Raw genomic sequence first — 13198 nt, 5'->3', positions numbered from 1 at the left:
CGTTGTCCTTAAGCCATTTTGCCACAACTTTGGAAGTATGCTTAAGGTCATTGTCCATTTGGAAGACCCATTTTCAACCAAGCTTTAACTTCCTGACTGATGTCTTGAGATGTTGCTTCAAAATATCCACATAATTTTCCTTTCCTTATGACGCCATCTATTTTGTGAAATGCACCAGTCCCTCCTGCAGAAAAGCACCCCCACAACATGATGCTGCCACCCCCGTGCTCCACAGTTGGGATGGTGGTCTTCAGTTTGCAAGCATCCCCCTTATCCCTCTAAACATAACGATGGTCATTATGGCCAAACAGTTCTATTTTTGTTTCATCAGACCCGAGGACGTTTCTCCAAAAAGTACAATCTTTGTCCCCATGTACAGTTGCAAACCGTAGTCTGGATTTTTTAATGGTGGTTTTGGAACAGCAGCTTCTTCCTAACTGAGTGGCCTTTCAGGTTAGGACTCGTTTTACTGTGGATATAGATACTTTTATACCCATTTCCTCCAGCATCTTCACAAGGTCCTTTGCTGTTGTTCTGGGATTGATATGCACTTTTCGCACCAAAGCATGTTCATCTCTAGGAGACAGAACGCGTCTCCTGAGCGGTATGACAGCTGCGTGGTCCCATGGTGTTAATACTTGCATACAATTTTTTTTCTGAGGTCTTTGCTAATTTCTTTAGATTTTCCCATGATATCAAGCAAAGAGGCACTGAGTTTGAAGTTAGGCCTTGAAATACATCCACAGGTACACCTCCAATTGACTCAAATTATGTCAATTAGCCTATTAGAAGCTTCTAAAGCCATGACATCATTTTCTGGAATTTTTGAAGCTGTTTAAAGGCAGTCAATTTAAGTGTATGTAAACTTCTGACCCACTGGAATTGAGATAGTGAATAAGTGAAATAATCTGTCTGTAAACAATTGTTGGAAAAATGACTTATGTCATGCAGAATGTAGATGTCCTAACCGACTTGCCAAAACTATAGTTTAACAAGGAATTTGTGGAGTGATTGAAAAACGAGTTTTAATGACTCTAACCTAAGTGTACGTAAACTTCCGACTTCAAATGTACGTCATCATTTGATCGGAGTTGACGTCAAGCATTACACAATGTTGTAGTAAACCTGTGCAATGTTTTCCTATGTGTGAGAAAGTGAAAGAACACTGACAATTATCCCAAGTTTAACAAATGTTTTAATGGTACTATTTACAAAAACAATTCTGCTTTTGATTAGGTTAACTGCTGCAACAATTGGACCAGTACATTTACATCTTGCTTAAACTACAAAACAAAGTACAGGGTTTGAAGGACTGTGGCGTAAAAACAGGTGTAAAATTATACAACCATAGATTTTGCATAGCAATTAGTTACGAGGGGAAATGGTGGTGTGGTTATGTCATTGTGGGGTGGCAACACAAAAAAAAACATTATTCTGCAACAGAGTAGTCTCTTTAGATCGGCTCGATCTGGTGGGGGGAGGCAAATATTTTCTCAGCATTAGAAATATTCCCTTAACTGTAAAACCTGAGGTCTGGGTTGCTTCTAGCAAAGAGCTGCTACATATGAAACTAGATAACACACTTTATCTTGTCAAGTTGAACCAGAAACAACTTAATTATCAACATTAACAAACATTGTCCAATAATTCACCAGCATGTAGCCTCATACCAATGTCCGGAAAACAAAATGAAAAAGCTATTAGCTGTGTGATTTTACCATTTGAAATAAATTTGACTATGTTGACATAATACTACACCAATGATAATTTGAGGAAAGGGGAAAGTGAACTAAACCGATGGTAGGGTCATCCCCGATCATCATCCACTTCCTTTCCCTGTGTGGCAAGTTCCTGTTCTATTATGTGCTCTGCTGATTTGATTAGCCTTAGCATGGTTTAGCATGCAGTAGTGCTCCCTGTAAGTTGGACAAGTGCTTAGGACACCCAGGTTCCTCTCTACCGCAGTCACTCCCGCAAACAAGACAGCGAGAGCTCAGAGGGATCAGAGGCGCCGGGTGCTCTGCAGAGATTTTCTAAAGGAATGATTACTGTTCAAAACACAAAAAAAGGAAGAGACTTAATTGAACAGACGGTACAAAAAACAAACAAAAAAAAGTGTCAGGAAAGAAATGACAAACAAAAAGACATGCAACCCAACAAAACTACTTGGCAATGAAAGAAGATGTGCTCCACGATTTCTAATGCCCCCCCACCCCTAGAGGCAAAAAAAGGACACAAAACATCCCAAATGTACCTGTTAATTGGGGAGTATGAGGATTTTTTTTGTCTTCTTGTTTTGTTATTTGTCACACCACTAGAAAATGTACATGGGAAATACAAGCAAACTAGTCAATAGAAAAACACCCTTTGGCCATACTTTGAGGAGTCAGCTACATAGTGCGCTACAAGTGTACACGCCACATATGGAACACCACTAAGCCCCATGTACATCGTTTTAGCCTACAACAGAAATCATTTTTGTAACATCAAGAGTGTAGGGAAAGGCTTCCATCTTCCGTATAATATTCACTAAAAACTGTGAAATAGTATTAGACTGGTGTTTGAATATCAAACAGGAACCCTTTTAAATAGCCTTTTTTCTCAGTTTGAGGTTCTGCTTGTTAATGCCAGAGAGGGGTAGGGATTGAGGAGGACCTCAGCCTGTCAGTCATTCATTGGTGGGCATGGCCCTTCTGTTTGGGGGCGTCGTCATCACAAGGCAAGGGGCTGTCTGTGTCATAGCCTGTCGACGGGCAACACGAGACGCTGCGCATTCGCGACCGCCTCATCTCATCTTCCCCCTCCACCTCGGGCTCCGGAGAGGGGTCCTCCGGCAGGGGGAAGTTTCGATGCTCCCAAGGGGCCACCGTCTGTTCGGGGAAATCATTGGGTCAATTTAAGTACAACAATACCATCAAATCAACTATTCGTTAATCAAGTTAAACTAATGATGCAAATCGACAAAGAAATGGTTACTTCTCATTCTTCACGTTCCAACATTCACCAAATGAGAACTCAGAATGTACAGAAACGTCCTAGTCTTCTAGAGTCAATATAACTGCTATAACTTGTGACTGCTTTCACATGTTTGAATGTCATCATCCCAACATAAAAACTACTGGGCACAGTGACTCGAAGACCAGTCGCTGTTATTCTTCATGTGTGCATGTGTCTGTTGTTACGTTCATCCTCACCCTCTCCTCGAAGGTGAAGTCGGGTGTGGAGCAGCGCGTGTCCTCACTGGACAGTAGGCGGTGGGAGTCGCGTGAGCACGGCGTGTGGGGGTTGGAGGTGGCGTCCGGACTTATGGGCGACGCCACGTGGCTGTAGTCGTGCAGCAGGGGGCAGTGTCCAGGGTCAGGGGACGCCGGCTGGGGAGTGGGCGGGTTGGTGCTGCACAGCAGCGGTGTGGTCCTGCCATCCATGGACTTGTACGACCTGAGGGACAACGATTGTGGTATGAGTGGACCGTAGAACACAGGAAATGTGCCACAAATGGAGACCAAACTTAACTTCCCTGTTACTACCTACCACTTCTTTAGAGAGCCCTGTCCTTATCATTTATCAAGTAATCATAACTTTTAGTGGAAAACAATCTTTATTTACATTATTTAAGCCTTTGGATGTATAAGTAAATGGATGTGTACAAAACATTAGGAACACTTTCCTAATATTAAGTTGCACCCCAGTTTGGCCTCAGAACAGCCTCAATTTGTCGGGGCATGGACAATACACGGTGTCAAAAGCGTTCCACAGGGATGCCGGCCAATGTTGACTCCAATGCTTCTCGCAGTTGTGTCAAGTTGGCTGGATGTCCTTTGGGTGGTGGACCATTCTTGATACACACGGAAAACTGTTGAGCTTGAAAAATCCAGCAGCGGTGCATTTCTACCCACTCTAACCGTGTCGCAACTGTATCAAGGCTTAAAAATCTTTTAACCTGTCCCCTCCCCTTCATCTCCACTGATAGAAGTGGATTTAACAGGAGACATCAATATGGGATCATAGCTTTCACCTGGATTTACCTGGTCAGTCTATGTCATGGAAAGAGCAGGTGTTCCTAGTGTTTTGTACACTCAGGGCATATTGACAATGTGCAGAGACCCCACTGAAATATTTCCTACCAAATGTGTTGACATTGATCAAATAGGTCACAGATAAAGGTAAATAGAGCACAGTTATCTAAACTGAGACGTTTGGCAGTGGTGATGAGGTACTGTGCTGTGTATGAGTGTGTGTTGGGTGTACTATAGGCGCCCCCTACTGACCTGCTGCCCCTCCTCTTGGCGGGGGCCAGGGCCATCCAGGTCCAGCGGGAACGCTCCTGATCCTGGCATGGCTGGTGGAGCTGGGAGAAGGCCGCGTCAGAGAGGTCCTCCATCTACAGACACAGAAATGTGTTATTAAGATAGTACTCCTTGATCCATAAATCAATCAACTGTATTTATAAAGCCCTTCTTACATCAGCTGATGTCACCAAGTGCTATACAGAAAACCCAGCCTTAAACCCCAAACAGCAAGCAATGCAGGTGTAGAAGCACGGTGGCTAGGAAAAACTCCCTAGAAAGGCCAGAACCTAGGAAGAAATCTAGAGAGGAACCAGGCTATGAGGGGTGGTCAGTCCTCTTCTGGCTGTGCCGGGTGGAGATTATAACAGAACATGGCCAAGATGTTCATAGATGACCAGCAGGGTCAAATAATAATAATCACAGTGGTTGTAGAGGGTGCAACAGGTCAGCACCTCAGGAGTAAATGTCAGTTGGCTTTTCATAGCCGATCATTCAGAGTATCTCTACCGAGTTAAAAGAACGAAGCAAAGTCAAACATTGGTCATTCAAAATACATGGCAGTTCCCAAAGCAGAGCTTAGGAATGAAGCAACATCTTACCTCTGTGTGGTTCTCCTCTTCTGCCATGGGCTGGGAGAAAATGTCAACTTCCCGCCAGTTAGGGGTGACGATCTCTTTGTATTGTAGTTTCTCTACACGCGTGGTGGCCGCGACCGACATGGGGATCACAATGTTGTTGATGTCAAAGGAGCTCTCGCCTCGCCTCCTTCGGATGGGCTGCTGAGGGGGCGCAGAGTAAAAAAAAATATATATATAACCTTTATTCATACAGCTATTTATGAACAGGTATGGGGCGTATTTAGTGAGGGAAAACGTTCAGAACAGCGTAGATAGAAATGGGAGTAACAGAGCTGATATGATGCCCAATTCTACATGAACAAAAATCACGTAATACAAATTGCATATTTTATCTGAACGTTTAGTAACATTGCACCTTTCTTAACAGAACCCGTGCTGTCACATTCATGATCCACCTAGACCACACAACAGTCAATAAAAGCTGTGATGAGCTTACGGGTGTGTTGGAGAAGCTGAGACTGTTGGGGCCAATGTGGGTGGAGCTCTCCGAGGAAGTGGACAGCTGGCGGGTCAGCGAGGGGCTGTGGAGAGACGAGTGCAGGCTGGCCAAGGACGAGCAGGGGCTGCCCGAGTCCAGGAAGAGCTTTGGGGTGGCTGGAAAAGAAAGGGGAAAAGAGATTAACAACTAGTCATGATTGTTTTGACACACATCTTTTGCATTGTAAATGGATAGCAGATTGTGTGTTCTGAGCAGAAGTGGATCAAATACATATCCTACGTCAAATTACGCTTTCAAGTACTCAAAAGTACACGAGGAGCTCGATTTAGCTTGGGATTTGCACTTTTGGGACTAGTCCATTGATTCCATTGCACCTGGTAAGCTGATCGAAAACGGTTCAATTATTGGTAAGTATTTGACCAAGGTCTGGTTCTTTTGAGTGGTGTGGTTAACTCACAGCCGTGGGTCCTGTCCAGCAAGTGCTCGCGGGGCCTCTTGCGACTGTAGCTCCGGTCATAGGGGCCTGTGGAGGGTGAGGGGAGGCCATGCAGAAGCCGCTCGGCCTTACAGAGGGCCTGGCCCTCCAGCCTGGCGGCGCTCAGCACCCCACCGTTGCCATCCAAGTGGTGGTGTTGTCGCCGCTGCTGCTTCTCAACCCGGCTCTTATAGTGAGACAGTCCTGTGGGGGAAGGGTAGAGACACTGGTCAGGGGATTTTTCATTCTACACAGCTAGGATAGTATGTGTGTGTGTGTCAAGAGACTTCCTGGTAAAAAAAATAAAAAAATACAAATGTGACAACGTGCTAGACTCGCCAATGGCTGACAAGTTGATTCCCAAAGGCTGTGTTTATCTCCTTTGGGTGCGAGTTGGTGTGTATCTTTGTGTCCACAAGGGGTCATGTGTACTCCCTGACTGTGGAAAAAAACCACCTTGCTTTCCAAAGGTTGTGTATATAAGTAGGTGTGTATGACCACACTAGGTGTGTATTGGATTGCTTCATATGCGTGTGTGTGGTCCTGCCCACATATACTCACTGTGTGCCATGAGCGAGTTGGCCAGCTTGATGTGCTTGTCTTTGGAGGAGAGCTTGTGTTTGAGCGAGAGCTTCTTGAGGGGCTTGGTCCTCTCGGGGGCCTTGCCCTGCCAGTGGCTTTTCATCACCTGCTGCAGCCGCAAGCTCATACACACATCTAAGGAGAGAAACATGCACTTCGTGTTATCCACAAGAAGATAAGGTCCGTGCAGATGAGAGAAGGAAAGGGGACAAGGTGGGTGGAGAAATGGAGGGAAGAGGGGTTTAAATAAAACAGGCTGTTTCACACTCTCCATGGTGATGAAGTGTACAGTAGGGAAGTGAAAAGGTGCTTCTGGAATGGCAGTCAACTAGTCTGAACTACTATAAAAAGGTGGTTACGTCACAAACGGCAATATGTTTACATTACTGGAGTCACCTTGTTAGGAGGCATTAAGCAACATTACGAGAGCATTTTAGAGAGAAAGTTACAGTAGCTAACAAATTGTAAATTAGTGAATTGCTTAGCCCCACAGTCAGCCAGGTTAGCTAGAGAGAAATCCACATTTATTTACAGTTTTTAGCTGAAGCTCCCTCACCTTTTCTTTTTTTCCCTGTGTGTTGGCAGGTAAACAAACTAGACTAGCTCAGAAGCACATTGTCAGGGTTGAAGCAAATGAGCCTAAACGTCATGTTAAAAAGTCACAAGTTGAAGTAACCAAAAGCCACCGAGGCCTTTGGAAGGCTTAAAATAAAATAATTTGTAAAAGTTAATTCTAAAAACTCGTATCCAAATGATGTTGACCCTATTTTTTCTTGTATTGTTGAAATTTGCTTGCAACATGATGCTCTTTGGTCGAGAGAGGCCAGTCTGATTTGTTGAAGACCAGTATTATGCAAATGTCCAGCAGCTTTAAATTTTTCCTTTAAATTCTATGGCGGGGAGAAGGAGACAAGCTCAGGTGTGCACACTGCACACAAGCTAGCTAGCAACCCATGCAATCGACACTTGGCGTTAGCAAAAAGGACAAAGCCTATACAACAACTATCTCGCCAGTCGCTATTTCAAATGTAGCTTATAAGAGTTGTCATGTTGGCTGTTTAGAAGCTGTTAGCTAGCTATCGCAGCGAACTTAGTCAACAAGAGAGCAAGTCAAAGCATATCCTCCACACAACAACCATCTCGCCATTCCATTTTATTTCAAATCCTGTGGTCTGTAGCTAAAAGTTGGATGTCAAGATGAAATCTAGTAAGCCCTATTGACTGATATAGGTAGCAGCAGGTAGCTGACTTGCTTAGCTGCTAACAATCACGGCTAGCTAACAAAAATATCAGGAATAGTGACAACGCAATGGACAAAAATGACTCACGTTTATTAAATAATTAGTCTTTTGACTCTTTGGACCAGTATACGTCCACACCACTGTTACGTAACAGGCAAAGCAGGGGCACAGAGATATATGGAGCGTATGGTATCAGTCCGTACTGGGTTGGCTCCTGGCTCACAGAAAAATAGATTCTGGTTCTATGCTCCTGGCTCCTTACCGTCAGGGAGGGAGAGGATGGGGTGGACGCCCGGGTCCAAGTGGGACAAGCGCTCCAGGGAGGGAAGCTCATACTGGGGGTCTTCTCTGGGTGCGCTGGGGCGACCCCCGCATGTCACACAGGAGGAGGGGTTGACCCTGCAGCTGCAAAGGATAGCGCTGGTTCTCGGGACCTGGGAAGGGACAAACCAAAAAGTCACTTGTTTACTAACCCATTTAATCCCATGGGTCACAATAGTTTTAAAACTAATGTGTCATATTATGCAATATTATGATGTCTAGTATCATTTAGAGCAGTGTTTTTCAACTCCAGCCCTCGAGTACTGCCAACAGCACACGTTTGTTGTTGCCCTGGACAAACTCACCAAATTCAACTCATTGAGGGCTTGACTGTGACTAGCAGGAAAATACAGTGGAGGTGACTTAAGGATTCACACACATTTTGACAGATGGAATTCCATGACTTTTCACCTAATTTCCATGACCAACAACTGGCGGTGTATCTATGTATATTTAAAAAGTAAGCGTAATGTGATATTGACACTGGGAGGCTGCTCTCTAATCCCATGCACCATCTCCTGTCATTGTGCAAGGAGCTTACACACCCCCCGCACAAAGTAGAATACCTGTTAAGCAACTGTATAAAACACACGGCCTCAGTCTGGAGATCCACTGGGTGTGCAGGCTTTTGAGTCAGCCAGTTCATCAAGTTCCTGTTGAGCAGCTAATTTAAAACATTTGGTTTGTTAGAGGGGGACTAGAATAAAAGCCTGCACACCCATTAGATCTTCTGGAGGGTGGTTGATCCCACTTGATGTATAACATTGCTACCAAATACATTTTATGCTTTTTGAAATAATTTGCTCATTCAATATATCAAATGGCTATGGTAGGCCACAAATCTTTTTATTCAGCTGAAGCAAGCCCCCAAATTCTCTTCTGAAAGTGCACCTTTTCTAGTTGTCATACTTTGCAGGCTGACTAGCATTATATTGAGTTGCAATGTCCCATAAATTGGATGCCCAAATCAACTGGAAGTAAATACAAAACAAGTCGACAGAGGCATGCGCTGAGAGCGAATTCCCTACAGATTGCGACTCCCGCTACCATCACACAAAAACTGTTTTTTGTTGCTCGAAAGGAGCACAACAAGACTCCACGAAAGAAAAGAAATGATGTAGGAGACACAAGCGGTCAAAGAGGGGACCAGGAACACAGGCCGTGGACACAGAGCTCCAGTAGCACGCGGTAATTAACCTCTCCAGAAATGACCTTACTGGCGCGCAAGTCTCAGTCTTATCTAAGGGCCTCTCTTTTGTACCTGCATTTACAGACAAATCATTCGATACGAAAGTAGATCTCTTTAAATTATTTTGCAAGATTAAACTTAAGCACATGTTTTCAAACCACTTTTGGTCCTTGAAACCCATCTGGTACCCATTTCAAGCCCAAAAGCAAATTCTGTCCTATGGTTAACAACTCCTCAATTAATACCTATTGTAGGTTAGTCGAACAAGAAGTCAAGTCACTATATACGAGAAAAACAAACCACATTCAGAAGAACCTCACTAGAACAGAACAGGCACTTAACGAACGATTCATCTTTGGTTATTAAACCTGCAGACAAGGGGGGTGCTGCGGTCGTTTTAGACTATGAAAAATACAAAGAAGACATTCAGAGACAACTCAGTAATGAATGTTTCTACAGAAAACAGTGTTGATCCCACACAGGTGTTCCAATGGGATATGTGGTCTAATCTGGAGCAAACCCTATTAAATAACCTTCTCAAAACCTGAATATCTTTGCTGCAAATGTACCATACGTCCATGCCTGTAGATTTTGCCGAAATAACACAAGCATAAAAACACAAGGCAATTATCCAGGCAGACCAGTGGTTGCAGGAATAGGCTCAATGATAGAGGCATTGTCAAACTTCGTAGACTCTTATTAAAACTCATGTGCAAGCATTGCCATCATATGTGAAAGACTCTATAGACATCATAAACAAGGTCTCACCAATAACAGGTTTAACAGAAGACTATTTTGGTCACATTAGATGTCGAGAGTCTATATACCAGCATTCCCTATATGGGGGGGCTGGCAGCCCTAGCTCACTATTTGAAAGACAGATACCCACCAACAAACTTTATTCTAGAGCTGGCTGAATATGATTTAACATGTAACTAACTTCAGGTTGATTATGAATACTACATCGATGGGCTCCACATTCACTCTGAGCAATGCTAACCTTTATGTGGGCCTTTTTGAAGAACGTTGTGTTAATAATGAAAACGAAAATCTATTTGAGGAGGAATGGGAACAGAGCTGTCAGACTATGGCATTACTTAATGACATTGACCCCCAATCACAAATTCACTATTGAATGTGACAAAACGTGTTCATTACCTCGATATGTGGATTAAGAAATCAAATGGAACCCTGTTTACAACTCTGTATAGAAAAGACAGAAATACTCTATTACAGGGGGACAGCTTCCACCCCGAGCCATTAAAAAAAAGACTTCCAAAAAGCCCGTTTTTCATACTGCGCCGTATATGCCACTCCACAGAGGACTATCTAGAAAAAGCGGCGGAGATGCGCAATAGGTTTCTAAGAGGCTATTCTCCACAATGTGTGGATGAAGCTCTTAATTTGACATTGGGGAAAACACGAGATGAACTGCTACAAAAAAGACCCACTCGGGGCTAAAGATCACTAATGTTCACAACTGGATATACTTTGAACTCGCGGAAAGTGGGAGATGTGGTTAAGAAACACTGGCATGTTTTATCATCGGACCCAGCTTTGCCTGCTGAATTTAAGAAGCCACCACTTATTGTATATAGAGGTCGCAATTTACGCGATAAATTGGTCAAACCTCTCGTTCCCTCAAACATAGAATCTGTGAACATAAATTATCCAGTAGCAGTACATTTTAATGACCTAAAACATGACATTTCTACCTTTAGATTTTGTGGCATAAAGGAAGTCAGGATATCAGACAGGGGAGGTGATATAAATAATACTCTGCGCAAAAGACAATGTTTTGGGATTTTCACCCTCCAGACATTATTTCCTAAAGGTGATGAAATGCCTATGTATGTTATGTTGTAAATTTGAACATGAATTATGCCCCTATTTCAGATTACACTGACATTTTTCTTGCGCTGTACCCAATGATTTATGAAAACTTGCTTGGTAGGTCGATGTCCTCATTGTGGTTTTACAGACGTGTTTAATACGTTTTATGTACACACTTTATTTGAATATTTATGAAGTGCGTATTTGTTATATTTGGTAGCACTTTGTTTTTCCCTTCGACTCCAACCCCATTCGATGCATTGAATGGATGTGGGCGGGCTTAAGTCTACATAAGGGTGCTAATTAAAAAATTAAAAAAGCTCTGACGAAGGCCCTTGAGGCCGATACGTAAAGCTTATTAAAGGTCAGTGATACTATTAAGATCAGTGGGCGGGTTGTGCAAGTTCCTTTTGAATTTTGAAGCCACAATCTAAAAGGCTACAAATATGTTTTCTTAAAATTACTGTTCGCAATTCACATATTTTTTTGATTCAATTCACTGTGATTGAACCGAATACCAAATAATACAATGGCTAAGTGAATCGTTCGTTACCGTCAAAAATAATTGTTTAAATATATATATATATTTTTTTAATCGGTCAAGTAAGTACATCAAACTCGTATGCAAGAGTCGGTGGAAAGTCTTTCGGGACAAGACATAAAAACATGAATACAGGGTACAAGATGTGATTTGAATTGGGTACTTAAGTCTTTTCTCTATTATATTTTATAGGCTAGGCCTACCCGCTGTTGCAATGTCTGACTGTCTCTCTTTCCAAGAGCTACGGCCCACTCGTCTCGCACACATGCAGGTGATGTGCGCAAGTTAAATTCTGAGCCTGGCTGAAATGCTGATTTTTATTTGATCGATCAAATATAAAAAATAACTTATTACATTAACAGAAATTATGAAGTTTCTTTCCATGACTTTTCCCAAACTTTTTCCAGGCCTGGAAAACACAATTTCAAGTGTTAAATGTAATGTGCACAAGTACATGGAGTCCCGAGTGGCGCAGTGGTCTAAGGACTGCATCGCAGTTGTTAGCTGTGCCACTAGAGATCCAGGTTCGAGTCCAGGCTCTGTCGCAGCCGGCAGCGACCCATGGGGCGACGCACAATTGGCCCAGCGTCATCCGGGTTAGGGGAGGGTTTGGCTGGCAGGGATGTCCTTGTCCCATCGCACTAGTGACTCCTGTGGCGGCCCGGGCGCATGCACGCTGACACGGTCACCAGGTGTACGGTGTTTCCTCAGATCACATGGGTGTGGCTGGCTTCCGGGTTAAGCGGGCATCGTCAAGAAGCAGTACGGCTTGGTAAGGTTGTGTTTCGGAGGACGCATGGCTCTCGACCTTCGCCTCTCCCGAGTCCGTATGGGATTTGCAGCGACGAGACAAGACTAACTACTAATCGGATACCATGAAATTGGGAAGAGAAAAAAGAGGGGGAAAAAGTGCACGTACAATGAAAGTACTTTCTAGTGCTAAACCCAACAAACACTCCACTGTGTTCTGCCTTGTGCTCGGAGTCTGTCAAGTGCCTTCTTGGAAACTCTAAGCAAGCTATCACGTGCCTCTTTCTCAGGAGTGGCCTCCGTCTGGCCACTCTCCCATAAAGCCCAGATCGGTAAAGTGCAGTAGAGACTGTTGGTGCTACCACAAATTATTGACTCGGGTGTGAATACTTACGTAAATGAGATATTCATGCATTTAATTTAATAAATTTGCAAACATTTCTAAACACACTTTCACTTGGTCATTATGGGGTATTGTGGGTAGAAGGGGGAGATTTTTTAAAATACATTTTGAATTCAGGCTGTAACAAAATGTGGAATAAGTCAAGGGGTATGAATACTTTCTGAAGGCACTATAGGTACAGTGCATTCGGAAAGTATTCAGACCCCTTCACTTTTCCCACATTGTTACGTTACAGGCTTATTCTCAAGTGGATTAAATAAAACATGTCCCTCAATCTACACACAATACCCCATAATGACGACGCGAAAACAGACTTAGACATTTTTGCATATTTATAAAGAATTTAAATCAGAAATGTACATAAGTATTCAGACCCTTTGCTATGAGACTTGAAATTAAGCTCAGGTGCATCCTGTTTCCATTGAGATGCTTCTACAACTTCAGAGTACACCTGTAGTAAATTCAATTGATTGGACATGTTACGGAAAGACAAACAC

General features: G+C 43.3%; 1 protein-coding gene across 3 annotated transcripts in view; it reads right to left on the bottom strand.

Moving 5' to 3' along the window:
• Nucleotides 1-1172: 1172 nt before the first annotated feature.
• The window catches only part of kansl1a (KAT8 regulatory NSL complex subunit 1a), a 62754-nt gene continuing 50728 nt past the window's right edge, over nt 1173-13198 (bottom strand). For all 3 annotated transcript variants that reach the window (XM_055922276.1, XM_055922282.1, XM_055922267.1), the window contains 8 exons: nt 7927-8098; nt 6403-6558; nt 5824-6045; nt 5364-5521; nt 4889-5068; nt 4269-4381; nt 3195-3438; nt 1173-2870 (listed from right to left, as the gene is read on the bottom strand). In XM_055922276.1, coding sequence (XP_055778251.1) covers nt 2673-2870; nt 3195-3438; nt 4269-4381; nt 4889-5068; nt 5364-5521; nt 5824-6045; nt 6403-6558; nt 7927-8098 — 1443 coding nt within the window. In that variant the 3' untranslated portion in view covers nt 1173-2672. The remainder of the gene's footprint in view (nt 2871-3194; nt 3439-4268; nt 4382-4888; nt 5069-5363; nt 5522-5823; nt 6046-6402; nt 6559-7926; nt 8099-13198) is intronic.

Source organism: Salvelinus fontinalis, chromosome 1 (genome assembly GCF_029448725.1).
Source record: "Salvelinus fontinalis isolate EN_2023a chromosome 1, ASM2944872v1, whole genome shotgun sequence".
NCBI lineage: Eukaryota > Metazoa > Chordata > Actinopteri > Salmoniformes > Salmonidae > Salvelinus > Salvelinus fontinalis.
The sequence above is the reverse complement of the archived record's forward strand: the minus strand, read 5'-3'. Positions and strand labels throughout refer to the sequence as shown.